The sequence below is a fragment of the Dipodomys ordii genome, unplaced genomic scaffold, assembly GCF_000151885.1.
Source record: "Dipodomys ordii isolate 6190 unplaced genomic scaffold, Dord_2.0 Scaffold1, whole genome shotgun sequence".
Taxonomy (NCBI): Eukaryota; Metazoa; Chordata; class Mammalia; order Rodentia; family Heteromyidae; genus Dipodomys; species Dipodomys ordii.
The window spans coordinates 41568219-41594336 of NW_012267217.1; the positions used below are offsets into that span (position 1 = coordinate 41568219).

Here is a 26118-nt window from a genome sequence, read left to right on the forward strand (position 1 = left end):
GAGGCAATTAATTATTGAAGAGATAGCATGGTCCTCCTTGGCAATGACTCTAGGGAAATCCAAGAATCTGTGCAAACATTTTATTTTCTAAAATTTGGAGACATCTACTGCTCCCAGATAAGTCATTTGTGAACTTTAAAAAGATCTACTCTACATTTCCTGATGCTATTGCTTCATATGTATTCATCTTGCTCTCTACCTTGATCAGGTAAATAGATGATCTTTTATTTCTGAGGAATCAAAAAAGTGGGAAGAATGTAAGCTCAAGAGTAGTCAAATCCAAGTCTTATCGCTTGTGCATCCAAGTGGTATGGCTAAGTCAAAGGCTGATGTGACCTTCTCTTTATACTTAGGTCACTGTACTCAATGGGAACAGAGTTAAGTAGTTGTTCGAAATTTTACATGAGATATGACACTGAGGCAGAATATCTCAGAGACTTTCTGGGGAAATCACAAAAAATACCATTGGAAATCCCCTACATTTACCATTTTTTAATTGTTTTAAACAGATAGCATTTTCCTAAATCAAAATGCAGATGGAGTAGTTAGCTTGTGCTTAAGTGTGCTAATACATTTCTATTGACTGAATGTCCGTGATTCTCAGAATTCACATGATGAAACCCCACCCCCGATGTGATAGCATTAGAAAGTGGGGCCTGTGGGAAGTCATTGTGTCATGGGACAGAAGCCCCCATAAATGCATTAGTTTCCTTATGAAAGAGACTACAGAGCCTTCCTTTGCCCCTTCCTCTATATGAAGATGGACATCTGTCAACCAGGAAGTAGCATCAACAGACACTAGATGTGCTCAGTGGGTGCTCTTGGACTTCTTAACTTTGGGTGAGAAATAAGCTTCTTTGTTTGATAGGCATCCAGTTTATGAAATGTTGTTGTAGCCACTCAAACAGACTATGACAGAAATTAGTGCTGAGAAGTAGGATGTTATTGTTAACAAATACCAGTAAATGTAGAAGTAACTTTGAAACTATGTGATAGGTAAAGGCCAGAAGAGTTCTCAGGTATATGCCAGAATAAGCCTCCCTGATTCTGACTGGACTCTTAAAGGTGATTCTTGTGAGTACTCAGAACAAAGACAGCTAGAGAAAGCCTCCACCGTCTTATGGAACACCCAAGCAACTCTGAACAAAATGTTAGTAGAAACATAGTATGTAAAGGCCATTCTGAACAGGTATCAAGTGGAAATGATGAACATATTACTGGAAATTGGAGGAGAGGCCATGCTTGATATAAAGTGCCAAAGAACATGGCCAAAGTGTGATTGTAGTAGAATGTTTTGTGGGAATTAGAACTTGTGAGCAATGAAATCATGGTGATGGACAAAGAAGATTTATTTCAGCCTATCTTCAGCCAACTTTGAGATATAAGCAAGAGCTACTGGTTTAAATGATAAATGAGGATAGAGACATTGGGGAACTGGTGGACAACGTATGTATGATTAGATAGCCCAAGCCTGGTTCGTCATTATGTCAGTTCTGTTTCTACTGGCTTCTGGATAGGATGCTATTACTGATGTACTTTAGGGAGCAGTCTGGTTTCTAAGTGATGATTGCTCCTGCCCCAGGGTGCAGACAGTCAGTTAGAGGTAGTTGTCCTCATGGGTCCTGAAAGTCTCTTCTAAGATTCTGCTGTTATGTAAGGGTAGTTCTGATCTCTTGTCTAAAGATGTCATCAGTCAGCCCTGTCTTTTCCTGATTCTGAGGTGACTGCAAAGTGAATTTTTTAACAGGAGGGTCAATACAATATTGAGACTAGTAAACAAAAATTTCCCCTGCTTTTAATTAATTATTGTATACAAGAAAGTAGTTCGTGGCTAGGAAGGTGGCCCAGTAGAGAGCTTGCCTTGCATGCATGAGGCCCTGGGTTCGATTTCTCAGAACCACATAAGCAGCAAAAGCCAGAAATAGTACTATGGCTCAAGTGGTAAAGCTCTAACCTTGAACTGAAATGCTGAGGGACAGCACCTAGGCCCAGAGTTCAGGCTCCACGACGGGCAAAAAAAAAAAAAGAAAGAAAGTAGTCCGTCCTTTTCAGCAAAAGCAGCCTTTGAAAGCCAGTTATAAAACCATACAAAAGTATGCCTATAAAGAAACTGTGATTAATGCTCACCTCAAACTTAAAAAAGCTAACTTCCTACCTGTTGTATAAAGAACTCAGTAAATGAGAGTTGGAGGGCATTTGTTTTCAAGTAAAATGAATTTTATACTTATAAAAGGTATACAAATATTCAAGGAATATAAAAAATTGGCCGTTAAAAACTACAAGTGCTTGGTCTATATGGGTAAGAACATCTTCATGTGGCTACTTTTCAAGAAATTAACAACCACTTTGACCTTTTAGATATGTTAATGGCTCTTTAAAAATGTATTATAATCCTTTATATTGTACTTTGAGAGTTCTGTAGATTACAACCCATATAAAAACATAAAACACTCAAGAGTAGAAGAAAAATATGCTGTTAAAACAAGACATACAAATAGTAAATGGTGAAAGGAGAAAGGAGGAAAATCACTAAAATGCTCTGTATTCAGAGTAAAAAGCCTGTTACCAAGATATACAAGAAGGAGCTAGAAGACAAATAAAGATGTGCTCTTTCAAGTCGATAAAATAAGACTGTTTAAAGTGCATATAAGGTGGAAATGGCAGGAAAGGTTATTACGGAGGGAAGTTAAATGAAAGAAATGAGTAATATAAAGAGGAAGGCAAAATACAGACAAGGTGAATAACTACAGATAGGGCAGAAATGATTAAATCTCTCAAAAGTAACACAAAAGAGCCTCAGGGTTGTATTACCAAAGAACAGGAAGATGCAGAAGGGCTTTGAGGAAGTGAGTGGGTATGAGACATTTCTCCATGTGAAGCTTCTACCTCACAGCACTGAACCAAAGGACTCTATCTTCTCTTTACCTTTGTAGTTTTTTAAATTCTTATAATAAGGTTTAATTTGTTCCTCTGTACTGTGAATACAAGCATTAATAAGACTAAGAAATGGTCGGTAGCTTGTACTGATCATGACTCATAAACAGAAAAATTAGCCAAATGAGTACTCTCCCCACTACTTTAGTAATAAATAATGCTTTCCATTAAGTAGCCACATTTTCCTTTGCTTTCTCTTTCTGGAGACCAATGCCTGTTACCTAGTTTTTTCATCTACTGTTATTTTGAATGAAAAATTTTATTTGTTTTAAATCCAATAGGATTTTTTCTACTGAAGAGCAAAAAAAAAAGAGTGAAATAATCCAAAACATGGGAAATGGGATTGTGTGAGTATTTTGACTGTCTTTACAAAGACAGCTGTATGTATGTTTTAGAAGTTTGCACCAAAGTTGAACCAGGGTTCCATATTCCTACCTGAAAAGTAGAAAAGTACAGGAAAATTCTCATAAAATATTTTGATGTAATGAATTCACTGTTCATTACATTTATTACATATAATTTGAGGGGGAAAAAGAAACCTAAATATGGTCTAAGATTTCAACTTTCAGCTAATAAAAAAGAAGTTTTTAGTAAAGAAAATTGGCAAACATTTTAAAGATACATGAAGGGCCATGCCTATATTTATAATCAAAGAATTTATTTGCTCACATAATCTTCCTATATTTTCTCTGGATGTTTTCACTTTAAAATAGACAGTGTTTGGAGACAGGGTAGAGAAGATTATGCAAATGTATGAATCTTAATGAGAAGTTCATTATTGAACATTTTGACATGAATTTCAGGAAATGATAAAAGACTCTGGGATTTATGAGACTTAAAAGAAAAAAATTCTGCTCGTAGAGAACTTAAAAATTGCCAGTAAAGGAGCTGAGACCCAAATGACAGAAGATAATGTAAAGCCAGATTACATTATGCCCTATGGTAATGAATAGGAAACAGGGCACCATGATAAGCCCAGAATGATGATCAATATTTGGAATACTAAGATAGGCAAGAAGGTAATTAGGCCCATTATGGACACAGTTAGCACAGATAACATAATTTGGGAAATTGTACATTTGGATATTATGGATAATTTTTTCAAGGCTAATGGATCTACAATGATATCTATTAAAGCACATAAGACATTTAGCCTCTAGGGAATCTACTAAAAAATCAAATACACAAAATTTTCAGTAAATGTAGTCTACAATGAGAAGATGAAGTGGAATCTGTTGGAGAATAAAGTAGTATTGTGACTTCCTACTTGGAATGTAGGGTAATTTTTCATTCAAAGAGTTTTAAGGCTATTAATTTCACATCACAACTCCCCATGAAACAAGCAAAGCATTTCTGTTGTGTTTGCCCAAGTTCATTGCTCATAATAAGGCAAGGCCAAATTGGTAATGAAAGTAAGCTATCTTGACAAATTCCTAGCCTTCCCAGGTTTCATGCTGTGACCCCTGGATAGCAGTATAGTAATTTTGCCTTTTCTACACAATACCTTTTTTTTTTCAGGTGGGGGAACTCTAACTGAATTAATCTTCACCAAGAACCTTGAAGTCCATTGATATGACTGAACTGTACAAAATAGTATTTTTGTTTTATATATGTTATGTTAACTTACATTCATTCTTTATAAAGCGCTGTATTTAAAAGTAGAAACCTTACCCCCCAAAATTCCTTATTTTTTTAAAAAAATAAGGTTGCATTGGAAGCAATTTTGTCAATAAGGAAAGATCCAATTACTGGTTGTCTGGATTAAGGCATTCTTTTGTTGTGACTTTAATGTTAGAGTGGGAAGTTCAAGCATTAATAATGAAATCTCAGACTAATTAAATGATTGTGGCCTAAAGGGAAGGGTAGCCATGACTCTCCTATTAATCTTACCTAGAATGCCCTCTATAAGTGATGAACAGATGGATATATAAGTGATTATTTCTAAAGAAAAAACCTGTGAGATTAGTTTCTAAATAACAAAAAAGCGGGTATTTCTTTTATAGTCCTTTTTAAGCTTTTTGAGGCAGATCTAGTTGTATTTAAGAATGCATTGGTGGGTTGAACCAAATCAATTGTGCTAGGTAGGGCTTTATTCAGATGATTAGAGGTGGCACAGAAGTCATAGTGGTATAATTGTCACTAATGCTTAATGAGTACTCACTAAGTGCCAGGCGCACTTCTGTACTTATCTTGCCCTCATTTGATAGATAAGGAAACCAAGACACAGAGAAGTAATAACTGAAGAGGCAACTGGCAGAGTGGAGAGTGTGAGAGCATCTTACAGCTTCTTGTAATTGTGCAGTGTTAATCTCTCCTTTCTAGAGAGTTTTACTCTGTTATCTTAATCACCTTCCTGTAGGGAATCAGCAGCAGTTCTCAGCTATAGGGCAGGTGCAGGAATTTAACACTTAGGTGTACAACCAGCAGTTCTTCAGGAAAGACTCTGTGTTTCAATGAGACTTTCTACATAGAAAGTCAAGGTAGCAGTTTCTCTATGTTTTAAGAATCCAGGCAAGGCATGGTGATACACACTTGTAATATCAAGTATGCACCTCATCCTCAGAAGTTGAGGATATGAGGACTGTGGTCTAAGGTCTTTTCATTTAAAGACTCTATATGGAAAATAACTAAAAGTCAAAAAGATTGACACGAAATGACTCAAGTGGTAGAATACTTGCTTAGTAACTATGAGGTCTTGAGTTCAAACCTCAGGGCTGGGCAAAGCCATCTCTCCATTTACAGATAGAGATAGTTGTTCTCCATTGGACTTCTTGCCACTTCTTTCATGTTCATAGAAGCAATGGTAACACAAATTCCTTAAATATTTAGTCTTGTTTGGTGTTATTGTTGTTTGTTTGTTTGTTTGTAACAACACTGTACTTTTCTTGAAGGAGAGAAGTTGTAAGGACTATTCAATCCAAAATGCATTACCTGAATTTTCCTTCTACTCTGATGGAAAAAATCTTTGAGGATCAAGTCAAGCTAATCCTTCATTCAAGGAACAGATGAAATCCTTAAAAGTGCTATACTAGCTTTTAAAACAATATATTTCAGCAGTAAAACAATATATTTCAGCAGCATTTCTTTATGAGGCCTTAACTTTAAGAGTATATTTAGCACACAGTAGAGCATTCTGAAAAGAATTTTGATCAGATGAGTCCCATTTGCTTAACATTACTGTTAGTTGTATTATTCATTTCATGACATAAGTGTCAGGTTTGTGTTTGTGAGGAAAGTTTAAGTTCATTTAAACTTAGAGAGCTCTGGAAGGAGGCATCATACGTTAAAATATAAAACACTGCTTTTAAAATTTGGGAGGAAAGCTATTCCTTAACAATTTCAGCTAACCTAAACTGGCCTGGAAATTAGCTAACACTTTTGTCAGAATACTTCTATAAATACTCAACTGGGACAAGCAATGCTCAGATCTGGACAAAGTCCATCCTATAACAAATAGCATATGATTCTCATAGATCACTCTCACAAACAATTGCCTACGTCAGCCACGGCCAGCATCACATCAGCTGCACGTGAAAAAGTGGTATCATTATATTTTGGGGGTGACTTCAATGAGATCAAGTAACTGAGGCTTTGAGTTTGATAAATTACTCACTTCACTTTATTTCTTCAAGCAAACCCCTGCTTTTAAAAGTAGCCTGGAAAAAATATGATCTGTGTAAAGGTTGAAGCTAGAAATAGAAAGTAAACCTTTGCATTCTAAAAGCTGTACAATTTTCTACACATTGTTAATTGATATGAGTAGGAGTGAGGAAGTAGAACTGAATGGACAGCCTAATGTACTCCACATAGTCTCTGTATGAGAGAGGGTGCTTTATTCCAAATATTTTCTTGGAATTTAGTACTGAGACCCATCTATTGACTGGACACATAAAACATGTGTGGGCCTTACTTAAGGTTTTTATCTAGTGCTCTTCCTCTAGAAGAGCAAGTTCTCTCCACCCACAACATCTCTAAGTCCTCACACAAGATTTTCTGACGTGGGGTTCTCCTCTCTAACATTAGTGTCTGTTTACTCCCCAGGAAGTAGGATTTTTTTCAAGCCTGAAAAATCCTTCAGTCCAAATTTACATTCCAGGACTCCACCTCTCTCTGTGCTTTTCACTTTACTGTGTAGTGCATCCAATAGGACTAGGAGTAGAGAATGCTATTTAGTCTAAGATAATTAATTGCCAGGTCGATTAATACTGCAAAAGTCATGACTTCTAATGCTTGGTTTGCTTAGAATGAATACGGGTTATATTTGTTCCTTCTCAAATATGACTTCTTGCTTAGCTTTAGGTGAGCTACTTTGAGATAACATGCTTTATATCTCAGATGATTTATGCACTTTCAAGTTCACTGGAATTTATTGAAAAGGTTGACATGAATGCTTACAGTTTGGGCTCTAATATAATCTCCTGAATGGCAATTAATAATAAAAGATGGCTGCAGTTGGTAACAGAGGATCTAGGCTTTCTCGATATGTTTTTTCTTTGATTTTCACCAACCTTCATCTCTAGGGGGTGATAGTATAAAATATTTTCTCTAAACTCCAAATGTTTTACTATTGTTCAGTACCAACCCAAACTTCTATGTTTGTTTCTTTCTTTCCTTTCAGAAATGATATTATTCAATTTTTGTTTCTGTAATTTACCTTCCTTCCTGTGAAAGAAGCATGCCTCCTTTTCAACTGAATAGTAACATACTCTTAGTATTTATGCTTGCAAATAGTACCTGAAATTTTTCTCAAATTTTTTACTTAGTCTGTTCTCTGTTCATTTATTGAATACATACTATCACCTATAAAACACAGTATTCACTTTTATCAAATGTATTGTTCAAAGTGCAAAGCTGCCTATCATATGTTAATAATGAAACCTTAAAGCAATGTCTAGTTTTTGTGGCTTCCATGTTGGACTGGGCTTTTGACCAATCTAAACTAATGTTCTTATTTTAGTAGTGAGGAATATGTATGCCAGTTTATGGAGTAGGACCATACTCAAGTAGAAAGACGAGTCTGAATGCATACATCTCTAGTTAGTTAAATGTATGGTACAGAACAGGAAAGCTGGAGTTACACTTCCTCTGGCCAGTTCCCCATTGGGATGCTTAGTAAGTGTGAAGTTGGAACACATTATCACACTTTTCCCTTCTGTGAATGCCAGTGGCCCATCTGTAAGGATTATAGTAAGTTCATATCAATAATACACTCAGAGTAGTGCTTGGCACAGAATAGATACTCCATGCGCTGCCAACTATTAGCATTATAGTCACTAATTTGACCATTTTTACCTATCTCTGAAAATGATGAAAGAGTGTGTATTATTGTTTATACTTAGGCATTTATGCATATTTTTGTATCTCTCCTGCTACCTAATATTGTGTTAGGAAATGGGTACTGGCTACATGGTGGTAATAGCAGAAGTAGAAATAACGATGATAATAATGAAAGATAAAGCAGTTTATTGAGCATTAGAATGTGCTGTCCTTTAAAGTAGACACTTTATATTCATACTTTAATATGTGCTCTCTTCTGTATACACACACATACAAACAAACTACACATCGGCTTATTTTTAAAAACAGAGTTATCCCTCCTTGATGACGGTAGTCTGTTTTTAGAACTGGAGGGTAAATGAATCTTCAGCCCTGTAGAATAGCTTCGAATGTAGAAACAAGATCCTTGACAAGATTCTTTTTAAAAGAAATAAGTAACCCCTTTGCTGATAATGTTTCTATAACCAAAACTTATTGCTGATGATTAGGAGAGTGTCCAGGGTGTGAGTGGAGGCAAGAAATGGGACTGCACAGCTATAGACCAAGACAAGCCAGGCAAATGGGGTATGTTGTATGTTGTCAAAAGCAGACTATTAAAACCCATGTTTTATGTTTTGTAATTTTACATAATTATTTTTAAATGCCTCATTTCTACATCCCATGTAGAAAATACATTTAGAATAATAGCATGGACATAGAAAAGTTGTTTTCTTATCCATTTTGCATTATTTTCTTACAGAATAAGTAAATTGTACTTACTACACATTAGAGTAAAGTAAAGCATTCCATCACAAAAAGTAAAACTGCTAATTTTTCTTGATCTGTAAATACAATATCTTCCTTTATAGTCACATAAACAACCATGGTGATGGTAACAGGTTTAATGTATAGAAGTGCCTAGGATAGGAGATGAAAGAGAATCATTCTGTATTAAATGTTCTATGTGTTTGTGTGTCTGTCAGTGTGTGTGTGCATGTCCCTGTGTGTGCATGTGTGCTGTCATGCATATAATCTCTATAGACAGTGACAACTTTTCAAATTCACATATGCATGTGCCCGTATTGCATATAATAACATTCATAGAAATTTCTATGTCCTTTATATTTAAATATTCTTATCTTAAACCTTACCACAACTTTAGAAAAAGCAACTAAGATTCAGAGAGATTATGATTTCTCAAAGAACTCAAGGTCACAAAAAATGACGACATCCATTCATTACATCTCAAAGTCTTTGTATAAGCTTTCTTGGTTTAAAAAGAATGATAAACTTAATAGGAGTTTAACCTTAATTTCTAGTGAGTTAGCAACCACTTTTTTTGCCAGTCCTGTTCTTGAACTGAGGACCTGGGCACTGTCCCTAAGCTTTTTCATCTCCAGTCTAGTACTCTACCATTTGAGCCACAACTCCACTTCTGGCTTTTTTTTTTTTTTTTAGATTAATTGGAGGTAAGAGTCTTACAGATTTCCCTGCCTGGGCTGGATTGTATCATGATCCTCACATCTTAGCCTCTTGAGTACCTAGGATTACAGGTGTGAGCCAACAATGCTCATTTAGAAACCACTTTTTAAAGATGCCAAAGAAAAGTAATCTTGGAACAAATATCTCCATTTGACCATACTGCCCCATTATGTGAAGGGTACTTTTGTCTTTTGTTTTCTAGAATCTCCAAGCAAAGATTTTGGTCCAACTCTGGGATTGAAAAAGTCCAGCTCCTTGGAGAGTCTGCAGACGGCTGTGGCTGAAGTCAGGAAGAACGACCTGCCCTTCCACAGGCCCCGGCCTCATATGGTTCGAGGCCGAGGCTGCAATGAGAGCTTCCGAGCAGCCATTGACAAATCATACGATGGACCTGAGGAGTTAGAAGCAGGTAGGGTGATAGGCTGCCTTAAGTGGTTCCTTCATCTCCTTATCATCTGCAAATCACAGGCAAGAATGTGGGCTTAACTACAGAGAAAAGTGATTTAAGGATCACAATTATAGTTTTGATATTAGAAGTAATTCTTTTTCCTGATATGTTTTGCCCTTTGGCTTAATGAACATGGAATTGGAGAATGCAATGTGCAATTTATTTTACAGTGCAAACACTTAAGATATGTTCTCCTTCGCTTTCCTACAAGGACCAACTGTCATTTACCCTGAGGGTGAGAGCACTAAGTATGCATTTCTTGACATTCTTATTTGAGTCATTAAAAGCAGCATTAACCAGCAGCATTAACTGACTGCATTGAGTAGAAGCAGTTGGGCTGTATTTGTACTTAAAAACTTCTCTGAAGAAACTTGTCTTGTCTGTTTCCTACCATGTGGGCTTTCTGAGCTGATCAAGGCTAGCAAGCCAGCTTTCAGAGGTCTGTGTGTTGAACACATTGTAAGCCTTTTCTAACTACCAGCTAAGCAGCCCATAGGCCCATCTCCCAGCCTCCAACCTATATTGAAGTAACCAGTTGTAGGCTCTCATTTCTTCAAAGGGTACAAGTGGCCTTGTATAAGGGTACAACTCTAGAATGCTTCTATTTGGCCTTCTGTATTTGACATTTTGACTCTTCTTTCTGTGCTCCGGGTGAGTAGCCCTGACCATGCGTATTGATTTCATTCTATGCAGACGGTCTCTCAGATAAGAGCTCTCAGTCTGGCCAAGGTGCTCTGAATTGTGAGCCTGCCCTTCAGCGGAGCTCTGAGCTAGAGGACGTGGAAAATAAAACCAGGAAAGTCAAAAAAACAAAAGAGAAAGAGAAGAAAAAGGACAAGGGCAAGATGAAAGTCAAGGGAAAAAAGCAGAAGGAGGAAAATGAAGACTCGGAGAGGAAAATGAAGAGGAAGGGGTTGGGTGCCATGCTGAGGTAAGGGCCTGCTTTCAAGGCCACCTTGGTTTTGTTTATCCTTTTGTTTCTCCTGGTGAAATTACCCTCTGTGTCTATTCAGAGAAGAGTACGCGCTTTCCCTTGTCTTTGTCTAAATGCATAAAAATCTGTGTTTGAAAGGTGCACGTTCTTTTTCTAAGCAAGCCTTTGAGGGCAGTTCCTGACACTTGTGCTGACAAGAGGGAAACAGTCTAAAATCTGTTTTCAGAGAAAGGGCAGTGCTTCACAGGGCTGTGCAATGCCAATGGCCTTTGTACCAAATTGCCCCCCGATATGTCCATCTGCACAGTGAAGGCGGGAGGCCAGGGACTCCTCACTCACTACCTGTAGAACACCTGAGTTAGGGAACCCCATCCCTCTCCACACCTGTTTCTGAGTGTGCAAATGGCCCAACCCTCTGGGCACAGTAGTTTTCCCTTACAGAGACACTTTGATGATACAATGATGTCACTGGGCTCAGGTCCGAATGGCTCTAGTCTGAATCTCCACAAGAGCCATAGGATATACTCACTCTACTGATCCAGTGAGTCTGTGATTGTATTTCATTGCTAGGCAGGGCTCATCAGGGAACAGTAAGGAAAAAAAAGCTCTGCTACTTCAAACCACACTAATGAGACTGTCTTCTCAATATCTTGATATCTGAATGATAGAACTTCTAGTTAAATATGGGTAATAAAATCTTTGCCATTGGCAAAAAACCAACGGATCCCATAGGAATAAAACTTTTCCTAGGAGTGGAGATGTATCTCAGTGATAGACCATTTTTCTAACATGTGTGAGGCCCTGGGTTTGACCCCTAATACTACAAAAAACAAACTTGCCCCTTGGAACTCAACACTGATGTTGGAGGCAACATTCTACCAGGTCTACTGCTCTCTTTCTGGAACTAGAGAAAAGAGGACAACATTCAACAAAGACAGTGTTTTACCTAACTCATATGTCTGCTACACTCCATCTATCAGGGACCATTTCTATGAGTTTTTATTAAGTTCTTCCAGTTGCAGTTATAGGAACTATAGTGACGTTTTACCCTTAGCCTGTGGTCTCAGATACCCTATGCCTACACTCTAATTACCCATCTGGCAGACTTCTTGGCCATTGAGATGGCCCTAACCCAAATTTTGGAGCAGCATCTACTTGATCTGATAGCATCAGATGATCTCTCACCACTCCAAACCATCCAAAGCAGCAGCTCTCCTTTCTCCTTTCCTGGCCACAGAGATGTTTAACCAGCCTCACCCACTCAGAACTCCAGTTTGGGGCCTTCACACCTAAGGGCCTATGTCAAACTCTTTCAAGATGTAGCAGTATCTTTCATGACTTACCTAAAAACTTCTTCAAGATTTTCTTTTTTTGTTTTTTTGTTTTGGTGGGGTTTTTTTGTAGCCCTCTCCCTTGTTTTGTTAAGAATGAAAGGTGGAAGTATCTCTTTCCATTATTTTCTATACTCCTGTCCTCTCCTATCAAATCAATTCATTCCTCCATGTCCCTTCCATGGTCTAAAGGTAAATGACAGAATATTGCAATTGGTAGGCCAGGTTGGCCACATTTTAGGAGGTATTTGTCTTAAAAACACTGAATGGTATTAATTGTTCTCAGCTTGAGATCTTCTGAGATTTTGAAACACAGAGAAAATCCTCTCTTCCTCCTCCTCCTCCTCCTGTTCCTCTTCCACTTCCTCTTCCTCCTCCTCCTTTTCCTTCTGTTCTTCCTTTTCTCCCTCTCCTTCTTCTTTTCTTTCTCTCCCCCTTTCTCCCTCCATTTCTCTCTCCTTGTCACCCTCTCTCCTTCCTTCTTACTTACTCCCTCTCTCTTTCTCTCTTTCCCTCCTTATTTCTTCCTTCCTTTCCTTCTCCCTTTCTCTCCTCTTAAAGGACCTCATAAATTACAAATTGACCTCTAGGAGACATAAATAATATTGAAAGCTCTGGACTTTCCTTTACATTTTCAATGCTGGTAGAATCCTATTCCCATGTCCTCTTGTTCAAAATCTTAGGAGTAACTTTGCGCTAAATGTGTTGTAAGAAGACATGCTGTGGTTACCCTAGCTCACCAAATATCCTAGTAGTCATCTGATGATCAAAGAACAAAATTTCCACAAGTTGAATTTTGAATATCAAATTAGCTTTATTTTGATGGTATTCCACGTACGGAATAGAAAGGCACTTGGATGAACTGAGCAGAAAGTGTGGGACTTACACGAAGGAAAAGGCTAAAGAAAGCAAATTAGAGAGCAGATCAAAAGGAAGATTGCTTGGTCATGTCAAAATTAGTTTCCTAGGAGGCTACAATGCTTGATAAGAAATGTACTCATTATCTTGCCAATGTAATTGTAACCCCTCTGTACAGTATTTTCACAATAAAAAAAGATAAAAAAATTAGTTTCCTAATAGTGTTAAGTAAAGGAGATCTCCTTGTACTGTTAACTGAAGGAAACTGGATCTATTACTTGGCTGCAGGAAATCTTCTGTTTATTAGAAAATTAGCCCAAAAATTGAGTTCATGTGATACCTAGTATAAATGATTTCATTGTGGCTTGATTTGGTCTGTTGTGGCCAAATGCAAGTGCTAAGTCCAAAATAATGTCCTCCTCTGATCTAACATGACTATAGCTTAGTATCTGCCAGTAAGAAAAAAAATTTTTTTAACTTTTTCCTGGTAGTCTCTCTAAGCGACTACCTTTCTTTAACATCTAAAGTTATCCTTATTCTGAATGATTATTATGATTGTCAGAAGTTATGGTCTAATGACATCAGCATCTTGCTAATAATTTTAACAATATTTAGAAGAGAATTTTGTCTTTAAAATGATCATGCTACTTGGGGACTGGAGGTATGGCTCAAGTGATAGAATGCAAACCAAGCAAGCAACTCCAAGCAAGTGTAACACTGTAAGTTTAAAATCCAGTACTAGCAGACAGACAGACCGACAGAGACAGACAGATGATAGATAGATGCATGTATAATAGATAGATAGATGGACAGACAGACAGACAGACAGATAGGGTTCCAAAGATAGGCTTTGCATATGAACTTTTCAATTTCATCATGGCTTCCCTGCTTTGTATGTAGTAACACTGAGAAGGTGGTTTAACCCCCCATACCTCAGTTTCTTCACCTGAAAAATGAGAATGAGAGTAGAACCTATCATTATTGTCAGAATCATGTCTAAATTATATATAAAAGGCTTAGAGCTATGCTTGGAAAGCAACCTCCCTTGAATAGCAGACAATATAATGCCCTCCTAAAGATGTTGATGTCCACATCATAATCTGTGTATATGTGTTACATGGGAAAGGCTGATTAAGTCTGCAGATGGAATTGCAATTGCTGATCAGCTAACTTGAACGCACGATTATTCTAAATTCCCTCAGTAGGCCCAATGTGGACCATAAAGGGGGAGGAAGAAGATAGGGCTAAAAAAGAAAGGTGTCATGAAATGAAAATCTGTTGGCTTTGCAGGTGAATATAGCAAGAGGCAAGGATGGCAGGCAACCTCTAGAAGAAGGAGAAAGGAAGGAATTGACTCTCAATGGCCTCCTCTCTAAATGTAGGGATTTGGGATGTTCAGGACATAAGTTTATCATACTTTCTTATAGCATCAATAGAGAACCAATGCAGATATTATCATAATTGTTACTACTTTTACAATATCATGGTAATCATTATAGAAAATGTTGTTAAGGTAATAAAGGGGAAAACTATGAAAATTATTTAAAATATGAAAACTGTTGGAAATTCATATGTTCCATTTCTTCCATTATCATAAGAGGAACCTTCAGTCTTGTATTTTATCTTCTTGAATTTTACATGATTTGATATACTTCATTGCCTGTAATAAAGGGGCCCGCTCTTTCCTTTTGTTGTATAATGTTCTGTTTTTCCATACAATAGAAATCACAGCTCCTAGATGCTTTAGCTACCTAGCACCTTGGATTTTCTTTCCTCCCTCTGCTTTTAGCAAAATTAAGATCTGAAAGGTGGTGTTTGATTTTATCTTTGGTACAAAAATAGCAACTGTTTTCCATAGCCTTTTGAATCGGAGTTTGTGGAGCATATTGGAGTTGCTGCGACATGCAGGTTTGCAACAACAAAGAACACAAAAGCTGTTCCTGTTAGCCAACAGATTCTGCTTTCCTTCTCATCTGTTGCTCAGATGCTGTTGACTTGGTTTCTTTCTTATTAAAAAAAAAAAGAGGGGCCTCTTTGAGTAAGATGTAGCTTTAAATATGCATTTTTCTTACACTCTGCATTTCTCTGACACTCTCCTGAAGATGAGATTTTTGGCATGGGTTCCACAATTACACCATGCTTGGTGGCACTTGATCGAAGGGGTGAGAACTTATGCTCTTCCCCTCTCTTCTCACCAAACCATGGATTACAAAAGTGTGAGATTGGTTGCAGCCACCTTTTGCTGCCTTCTAAAGAACGTCTTTTCTTGTATTAACTGTTTCATCTTTATCCAATGTACATAGAAGTACAGTTAAGCTTGTTGATTACTCCAACCTTTGCTTGATCCTACTGAAAAAAGATTTGGGGGAAGGTCCTCTTTTGTTTTTTTTTCTGCATGTTGTCCAATTCCAATGTTGTTATAACTAGCTGATTTCAAATTATCTCCTTGCGTAATTCAAGTGTGGATAGGTCATAAATTGTTCTGGGAAAATTTGCATCTGAAAAACCTTGTTTCCTTTGTATGCCCCTTACCTGTGACTGAAAGAGAAGTTTTGTGGCTATGCTACCAATCAGCTTCAGGTCTGTCTGCTCAATTTTGGATATAAATCATGAAATGGCAACTGGCAACATACAGTGCTTTTCATGTTACTGGCTCATTTTAATATTAACAGCTCTGAAGGTTGCCGCCTCATATGGAGTTCTTTTTTTTGAGATGGAAATCCCTAAAAATGTGTTCCTCTTGGCAGGTGTTACTGTGACTCTGTCTAGGAGTTACCTAGGCATGATAACTTTTAGAGACCGATCTTGTAAGAGGTGTAGAAAGGGAAAGTACTTCAACTACTTCAAGTTTTTTCAAGCAGTGTCCAGAAGAAGTTGATAGTTCAAGGTTCTTTTCAAAGGGTCATCAGCTACCAACAGAGGCATGAAAACACAAATCAGAATTTCATTGAAAGTTTATAAGGATCAACAAGGTTATTAAATAACTAAAGGATGGGGAAAGATCTCTGGGTTTTCCACATCATAGCCCAGGTAGAAATATACCTTGACTACAAGACATCTCTGGGACCACAGATGCTAGGCAATGAACTTGTCTATTGAAAAGTTTGAGTTCTGCCCACTGATTACAGGAGCCATGAGCCACCTTTTGGACAGAACAGGGTTATAAAGAGTATGATGCCCAGAGAAGTCATACACAATGGTGGAAGTATGTAAACACCTTGACCTGAGATAGCTGTATAGGCTCTGAATTTCTCACCAAGGTTTCCTGCTAGATGCAAGCTACAAAACATTATTTCCACCAATGACTGAGTTCAGGAGATCCTGCGCTCCTCCCCACCTACCAAGTTTTCCAGTGGCCCCAACATGCAGAATAAGCCTGACATTGACAGATAGCTGACCTTCCTGGAATGGTGGCAGTGAGCACCTCTGCCATCTTCCAGCCCGTAAGAGCCCAGGGCACAGGTGTAGACAGCAGTGCTGAGTGGAAAGCCCAGTGCTAAAAGCAAAGAATTGACAAGGTGTGTAGAAATCCTGTGATCTTCTGCAACAGCTGTGTGCCTATGCGAGCCTCGCATTGTCAAGAAGGCAGTTCCAGAACACTTTTATTGGGCATTATTTTCCCTGTGCTCCAATACATGCCCAAATATGACCTTGTTCATATATTATTGCTTGCATTTCTGTGTATCAAGTGTGTTTGCCCACTGACATTTGATGAATAACCCTTACGGAATGTTTCTTCATTGCCAAGCATACTCACAATTATTCTTTCATTTATTCAGCAATTTTTTCTAAAGTTACATTTTATATCAGGTGCTTTTCTAGGCTGAATATAGAGGAACAAAGTACTTGCTTTCATACATCTCCATCTTCATAAACAAAAGGCAAATCATGGATGAAGTAGAGGTTTTGTGAACTCTTTAATACAATAAAAAGCAAAATATCACATGGAAACTCTTTTCCCAATGGATTTATATTTACCTAGGGACAGGATGGAAATTCTCCAAGTTCACTTAAGATGATACAGGAACAAAGCAGCCTTGTTACCTTGAGATAATCAGTGACCAATTTATATGCTACTAAACAAGCCATGCAGGTCATGCTGTCCTGGAATTTCCATTCCAGTGAAGGGGAGAGAATAAACAACTAACCCCAAATAACTGAGATTATTTCAGATTGCAGTAGGTGCTATGAAGAAGGTAAGGCAGAAAGGCTGGTGTCATCTCACCCTGGGAACTGTCTAACAGCTGAACAGAGTGCATCTGCCCAAGCTGCACTGAATTTTCAGCAGATATGTTATCAGAACTTAGCACACTGTGCTATGAAAGGCGAATTACTTGATGCCTGCTTTCGTCTTTTTTTCTCTTTTTGCAGCATATGAATATGGGAAGTTATTTTTAAACCAACTTCACATAAAGCTATAACAACCACAAAAGAGAAAAACTGTGTCTGTTTAGGGCATAAAGCTCGATCATAGCCAAAGTATACTATCTAAAGGCAGCTGTCTGCAGTGTGTCTGGTGAGCTTGATTCACTGATGTTTGTGTCAGCTCCATTCCTCTTGGACTATTAGGTAGATATTCTTTATTATTATTATTTCACTCGGCTATGTGAGCACACCTTGAAGTGACCTGCTTCAACTTCTTCAGAGTGAAGCATGCAGAAAGATTTAAACCCTGAACTTTAAAGACAAAGGGATTTTTTTAAGAAGGTGGGCATCTGTTTTTCATTTTTAAATTTCCCTGATTTTATTCTAAAATATACTATATATTTTCTTTAAACTACAGGAACTCTAAATAAAGGCATTCTGCCCTGAGTTGTTTTATAAGTACATACATATATACTCATAAACCCTCCAGTATCTCCACAGATAACACAGCCATTACTACCACCAATTAGTACTGAACCTAGTTAAAAATCTGTACCTTATAAGTTCTGTGACCTTCACTAATCTCTGACTTTAAGTTTCCTCATCAGTAACTAGATACAATACCCAGTCTCTCCAACATTGTGACTTTTTTGGGGGTGAGGGGCGAGGGGAAATGGAGGGTCGGTCAAGGTGCTTGAAGTCAGGACATAGGCTTACTCCCTGAGCTCTTTTGCTCAAGGCTAGCGCTCTGCCATTTTGAGCCACAGCTCCACTTCCATTTTTCTGGTAGTTAATTGGAAATAAGAGTCTCATGGACTTTCCTGTCTGGGATGGCTTTAAACCTAAATCCTCATATCTCAGCCTCCTTAGTAGCTATGATTGCAGGCTTGAGCCACCATCACTTGACTCAACATTGCAACATTTAAGTTAAATGTTTTATATAGCAAAGACATCTATATAGTGCCTAACTTGATAAGAAATTAGTTTTTATTCTTTAGGTTGGCAAGTAGGAATTGCATATATTTAGCATACAATGTGCAACTTTGACATATATATGCATTGTTAGATAGCGAAAACATACTAGTATATACATTACCTCACAGAATTATCTTTTCTGTGTATATAGTGAAGACTTAAGATCTACTCAGTGCTTTTCAATTATACAATATATTGTTATAAAGTTGAAGCACATAATAGATCTCTTGAACACATAATAACATATTTCCAACACATGACCAACAACAGCTTTCTTTCTAATCCTCCTAGTCCTTGCCTACATTTGTAATAACCTTTCGTGTGTATGTGCCAGTACTGGGATTGGAACTCAGGGCCTGGGCGCTGTCCCTCAGCCTTTCAGCTCAAGGATAGCGCTCTACCACTTGAGCCACAGCACCACTTCTGGCCTTTTTTTTGCTTATGTGGTGCTGAGGAATCGAACCCATGGCCTCATGCGTGCAAAGCAAGCACTCTACCACTGAGCCACCTTCCCAGCCCCTGTACTTCCAAGTCTTTTGGGTCATTAATTGAAGATAAGAGTCTCATGAACTTTTCTGCCCAGAATAGCTTCAAAAAAAGATTCTCAGATCTCAGCCTCCTGCATATCTAGGATTACAGGATGAGCCATCAGTGCCTGGCTGGTAATAACCATTTTATTCTATTTCTTTGAGTTCTATCAACTTATATAAATACAAAGGGCAATTGTTTTCTTGAACCTTTCTTACGTCATATAGCATACTGTCTTCTAGATTTATCCATGTTGTTCACAAATGACAAGATTGCCTCCTTTGTTTTTTGTTGTTAATTTTTTTTAGTGTGTGTGTGTGTGTGTGTGTGTGTGCGCGCGCGCGCGTGCGTACACGTGCATGTGCCTGTGCACCATTCTAAGTGCTTAAACACGGGGCTTAGGCACTGCCTGCAAGCTTTTGAAATCAAGGCTAGCCCTTTACCACTTGAGCCACAGCCCATTTCCAGCTTTCTGGTAGTTAATTCGAGATAAGAGTCGCAGGATTTTTCCTGCCTAGTCTAGCTTCAAACAGTCATCCTCAGATATCTGCCTCCTGAGTAGCTAAGATTATAAGCATGAACCACCAGCACCATGCTCCAGATTTCCTCTTTTTAAAGTTCAAATAGTGTGAAGTGTGTGTGCTGTTTTCTTTATCCAATTATCATTTGGATACAAAAGTTGTCACCACTTGTTGGCTATTGTGAGTATTGCTGCAAACAACCTAGAACCTCAGATATCTCTTCATTTCCTTTGGACACATGCCAAGAAGTGGTATAGCTGAATATGGTGGTTTGATTTTGAATTGCTTAAAACAACTTCCATACTATTTTCTATAATAGCTTCACTAATTTACATTCTCATCAACAGGGTTCAAGGTTGTTGGGTTTTTTTTCCCTCCAAATTTTTACCAATGCTTTCTCTATTCTCTTTTTTCATAAGTTTGAAGTGACAGTTCATTGTGGTTTAGATTTACATTTCCCTAATGATTAGTAATGTTGAATTTTTTTTCATATACGTGTCAGTCATTTGAATATCTTCTTTTAGGAAACAATAAGAATTACTTGCTTTTTCTCCCCCCTGGGGCTCCACTCTAGACAGCCAAAACCACCAGATTTTACCACTATTATCTCGAGGAAGACACACTTGGAGCTCACACATATTCATTGCTTTAGTTTTCCTCTAAGTTATTTTTGTATCCAGATGGGCATAACTACTTTTCCTTTCACCTGAATGATTTTAACATAATAAACTGCAAGAAGAAATGACATAGCTCAAATCATTTGATCACTTATATTACATGCTCTGGGTCACTCCTTTCTAAATGTAACCATCAACTATTTCCAGGCTTGGAATTGCTGAATACAAATGGAAAATAGACTGAAATGGAGAAAAGGTTTTAATTTTGTCTTCAATCCACCACCACCCCCAACTTCCTTTTGTAAGTTTCAGCCAGGAGTATGTGGAAGTGTTGTAGATTTGATACTCTTAATGGCTCATAGTTGTTTCATCAGGCTGCCCCAAAGTTGTACTGATATATTACTCACAAAGATACATTTTGACTTGATTTTTAAATTAGGTTAGATAGAGATGGAATTCTTAAGTCACCGGGGGAACATGACATCTGTCATACATTTGTCCTCTTTACCTTGATCCCTGAACAGCAGCTATGAGCTTCGTACACAATAAACGTAATGTGGCCTTAGCCTGTCATTACCTCTTTCCGGATAGAGCTTGTAAATGTCTGGATATACCTTCAACTTTATGGGTATGAAAGGGAACCCAGCAAATGTGGCCAGGATAATGAAATTTTAACAGTCATTTCCCCACAGGCAAAAGGCCACCAGCCAGAGGTGGGATGCTTTGCTTCATGAAGTACAGGCCAGTTTGAAATAATGAAATTTCAGATGAAAACTGAAAGCCAGAGTAGGTCAAAGTTCTTAATTCAGCTATAACTTAGATATAGAAATCCATGGAAAAGAGAACCTTGCAGTTCAGGGTAAAATGGCTGCACATATTGAGCCTGTGAGAAATAGAAGATTGTGGGGGGAAAAAAATTTGTATGTCAAAGGCTACTATACCACAGACCTACACATCCATCCTTCTCTTGGATGATCTAATTGCAGAGGAAAAGAAAGAGATAGAAAAAGCCCATCAGGGTTTAGTTGGGTTCAGTTTTTGTTATTTTGGTAACTCTGAAATTTCTCTTTAGTTTATCTTAAATTATTTACTTTGTCTTCCATAATACCAGCCATGAGTATTCTGCTTTTTTGTTTTGTTAATTTGCCCATTTTCTTTTGAGCTAAGTGCCCTAGCAACTTTAATTTTTCATTCGGGTGCAGAAGAGCAGTGACCCTTTTTTCATTATTACAATGATCACAGGCCAGGACTTGGAAAGCTGCTTTTTATGACCAGCAGCACTGAGCCTGTAATGGAATTGCAAAGTAAAGGGTGTAATATACTGATATTGACTGCCATTAAACCCAGTGGTGTGATAGCTGATCATATTTATATATTTACATATTATACAACATAGCATCCGTTGGCTCTCAGCTAAGCACCAGAGAGGAAAATTAGCACCATAATGTGGATAGATTATGAACATGGGAATGTAAAGTGTGAGAGAGTGTTGTGAGAACAGGGCAAGCGATAAAAGTGATGGAGATACATGCAAGAATTACTAACGGAAAAGTCAAGTATAAATTAAATTTGGATCAAACACATTTCAGATTCTTTGGCCAGCATTTATTTCTTAACTAAAAGAGGACCCAGAGACAGATGGGCTCCTCATCTGATGAGCTGAGCGCAGAGACAAATGAGTCGCTGGGATGCCCAGCATGCAGACTTGGTTTGGAATATCGCTTTAATAATTTTTTCAGCTGTCAGGCATATCTGCAAATGTTTTGTTTACCCTTCTGTTTTTCTGAGTATGGGTTCCTTGAGGGGTGTGGGACTTGTATGCACATAATTAACAGGACAATGTATGGAAACCTTGTTTCCAAATTCATTTTAAAGTCTGATTGCTTTTTCATAGCCTTCCTTGCTTGCCTTGGTCATCTTGATGACTCTCTAGTACTTGTTTTGAGCTATTCAAAACAGGATGATTTGATTTTTTTGCTTGCATATCACAGTAAAAAAAAAAGTGATCCTATAGAGTATCAACCAAAGGACTTATTTGTTTCATTAGGGTTCCTTCTCTTCTTCATGTACGTGCACAACGTCCCATTATATTAATGTGAATTTAAAAAAACACTGAGTGAGAATAGACTACTTCATCTCCTTACTTTCCTTGGATAATGAGGTTTAGATATGTTAACAGATCAGAACAAAAGTCCCGTGGCTTAACTTTTAAAGAAATTGATATGCTAAAGAGAACCTTTCACAGACTCTATAATGGAAGGGACATGTGCATAAATAAACTTCATTAGCATTTAAGGTGAAATATAATAATTTAAGATGTTGGATTGATAAAATGCAAAGGATTTCCTAATGGACCTATTTGCATACTCATATTAAATAACTAATAAAGCATACTAACAACAGCTTTATTCATGTCTATAAACACTTGTAAGTTCTTAGTGAAACTCTATTTGCCTCATTTGTCCCCTGCATAGCACAATGTCATGTCCTTGTGGGGTGTTTACTTAATACTATTAGAAAATGACATGTATAGATTTACTAATTTGCTTATGGTGGGGAAAATGGAATAAAGCCTTTTGTTAAGCACCTTTTGTCTGAGAACTTCAGTTTACTAGCATCCATCTGTATGATGTGTGGGAGGGGAATGTGGCAAACAAGGGCTACTTGCAGATGGTCTCTCAGAGGTGAGGCAGTCTGTCTAGAGCCAGACTTTGAACTAGTAATGACTCCGAGACTCCTCCTGATTGCTGCTACCATTGTATTAGCATCTGAAGATGCATGGACACCAGCCATAATTCTCTGTGTTCTCCATACACCATGTAGAATCTGTATTTATTTTTGCCATCTATTGGATTTTCCTGTCTGAAGGCAACATCACAATAGCAATCTAATAATATGAGCTGCTTCATAATTAAGTGAAGAGCTTTGAATCTCCAGCATAGTAACAGTAATTGTTACTACAGCAAAAAGACTTCCCAGAACAATTAAAAACAGAAAGGCGATACCCAAATGGAAAAGTGGATAGGAGATATACAAATATTATTGGGTTGTACATCTGGGATCATTACCTCAACCATATTAAATAACATCCATCAGGATTTTTAGAGACAATCCAATTTTGTCAAGCTATCAGTTTGTCATTTTTGTACAAAAACACCACTGCAGCCTTACCTTCAACATGTCTGAAATCAAATTCAAAATCTGCCCTGCTAAGTCACCGGCCTGTCCTGACATCCCTAGTTATGTTTGAGGCAGGAATTTCATAACATATAGGTTGCCTCCTCCCAGCCCCCACCCTTACATGAGCCAACAACCCTATTGATATTTGCAAAATGTTTCTCTCACACACATCTGTACCTCTTGTCTGTTTCTACTGCTACCACACTAATTCAGTCTGTTATTTCTAATGCCATTATTGCAATCGCCTCCCAAATAATTACCCTACTTCATCTCTTCATTCTAGTTCTTCTTAGCATAGTTAGTCTTTGCTATGATTCATGAACACATCAGAATGCAATGTAACAGTGGTGGAGAACAGGGCTGAAATCATTCTACCTAGCTTCAAAACTCAGCTTTGCATCTTTTTGACCATCAGTCCTCAAACAGCCATTTAACACTCTATGTCTCCAATTCCTCCCTTGTGAATTAGAATAAACGTATGATTTACTTAATAGAAGTAAATTGCTTCGAGGATGAATAAGATTAAGTAAAATGTGTTTGACAAACAGGAAGTACTTCAAATACAACCTATACTCATATAGCATTTTGCTATAGAAATTAAGATGTTTCTTAATTACCCATTGGTTTTTCAAATCTGATTGTACCCTGGAAGCATCCCTAGAACTTGCTAAAATGAGATCTCCTGACCTCATGGTCAAAAATTCTAATCCATGTAGCTTCATATGGGGCCCCGGAGTCTCTCAGGAGACTCCTAGCTGGTTTGAGGGACCTCCATTTGGGAGCCAGTGTCTCATGAAATTGTATACTCTTTAATCTGCCATTCCATACCCTCGGTTCTTATTCTATTTTTCTTACTGTTTTTTTTTGTTTTACTCTTTATCTCTACAAATGATTCACTCTAAACAGGTTAATCCAGTCACTGCTACCTCACAAGAAACTTAGTGAAGCCCTTGGGTAGGGAACCTGCTCACAGAATGGTCTTCCTTCTCCTTTTCCAGGTTTTCTGTGGCAGGTTTTGGAGGCCCCTCTGAAGCCCCATTTCATTTACCAATCCTGTGACTTGCATTTCTCTTCTTGTCAAAGTTCTTCCTTTTGGTTCAGCAGTACTGGGGTTTGAATTCAGGACCTTGTCAAACACTCTACCATTTGAGCCATGCCCCCAAGCTTGCCATGTTTTTGTTTTCAAATAGCGTCTTGCACTTGTTTGAGCCAGCCAAGACCACAATCTTCCTGTTGGTATTTTCCCATGCATCACTACCATACCCAGCTTTGAGATGGAGCTGGGAGAGTCTCTTAAACTTTTTTGCACAGACTAGCTTTGAACTGCTTTCCTCCAAATCTCAGAATCCTGAGTAGCTAGGATCAAAGGCATGAGCCTCGATAACCCATCTCTCATCAGAATTCTTTATTAATGACTTGAGTTTTTTTTTTCCTGTGAACTTCTCATTGGCTGGCTTGGCATGTAGTTTGAGTTCTCTATTTCTGCCTTGTGTCCTCAATGAGGTGGTAAATTCCTTTAAGCAAAGGCATCTTCTCTCATGCTTTTCAGAACTTTAGCCTTTAACAAACTTTAGCTAATTGACTGCCTGGCTTATATATTGTGCTAATTGGAGTAGACACATTTGGATATTAATATGTTGTGCCCTTTAGCCATTCTAGGTAGTAGTATTGAAAATAATGAAACAGTAGAAGCGGTTCAAATTTTTTTTTTAAGAGTGAACTGTATGGGGAGTTAATTTCTTTTCAATTTCTGTTTGAAGAAAAGGTTGAAGGATAAGTTAACTGGAAATAGAACCAGCTGTTCTCCTTTTCCAGTGAGAACAGGACTGGAAAAAAATGGGCCAAAATCCCTAACAGTGAAAATGAGGCTGGATATAAAAAGGAAAGTAGTTCTTAAGCACTGGAACGAGGTTTCCAAACAGGCTGGAGCACAACCTCCCTGAAGTACTTTAAAAGTAAGAAGGATAAATATTCATCTAAATGAAGTGTCAAAAAATTGCTAATCAGTTCATTACTGGAATATCTATTAAATACTACTCCTGGGAAACCCAGAAAAAATATATACAAGATGATCCCCCTACTTAAACTCGATGTCTAATTAAGATGACCTATAAATATGAAATTATTAGCAATGGAAGTTGGATTTAAATTTAAGAGCTAAATTGTGAGGTTATGACCATCATTGTGGTTGAAATTCAGATGTGTATCCTTTAGCTCCTCTCTAGCTCTGAAGAATTTTCTGATGTTGTTTTAACAAATGGATTTTCAATATCCCTTCACAGATGGAAATTCTCTAGTCTTTTCTGAAATAATTTATTCAATACTATGGAGCAAACAGTCATGTTGTAATATGGATAAAGCCAATCTCTCTTTTTTTTCTGAGAACTTTTTTCATTTACTCAACAAATATCACTTGCTTAATAAGTGTGGTCCCAGGGTTCTGTAGCAAATTACCACAGAGAACCACTCAAATGTGTTTTCATTCATTCTATCCAGGACTCAAAGCCTTTCTTCAACATGGGCCTGGCATAGAGCTTTTAAGTTGTTGTTTTAGTTTGGGGTCTCACTTGTACTCATTCAGTTTGCTTACTGGAGCCACACCTCCAACCCAGCTTTTTACTGTTTATTTTGAAGATTGAATCTTATGCATTTTTCTTTTCATGCTTGCTTCAAACTGTGATCCTCCAGA

The 26118-nt window shown here is 37.7% G+C and overlaps 1 protein-coding gene across 1 annotated transcript in view; it reads left to right on the plus strand.

Annotated features, from left to right (window-relative positions):
• Pard3b (par-3 family cell polarity regulator beta) overlaps positions 1-26118 on the plus strand; it is an 853966-nt gene that overhangs the window by 536177 nt on the left and 291671 nt on the right. The window contains exons 17-18 of the mRNA XM_013016080.1: positions 9875-10081; positions 10814-11051. Of these exons, the coding sequence (XP_012871534.1) occupies positions 9875-10081; positions 10814-11051 (445 nt within the window). The remainder of the gene's footprint in view (positions 1-9874; positions 10082-10813; positions 11052-26118) is intronic.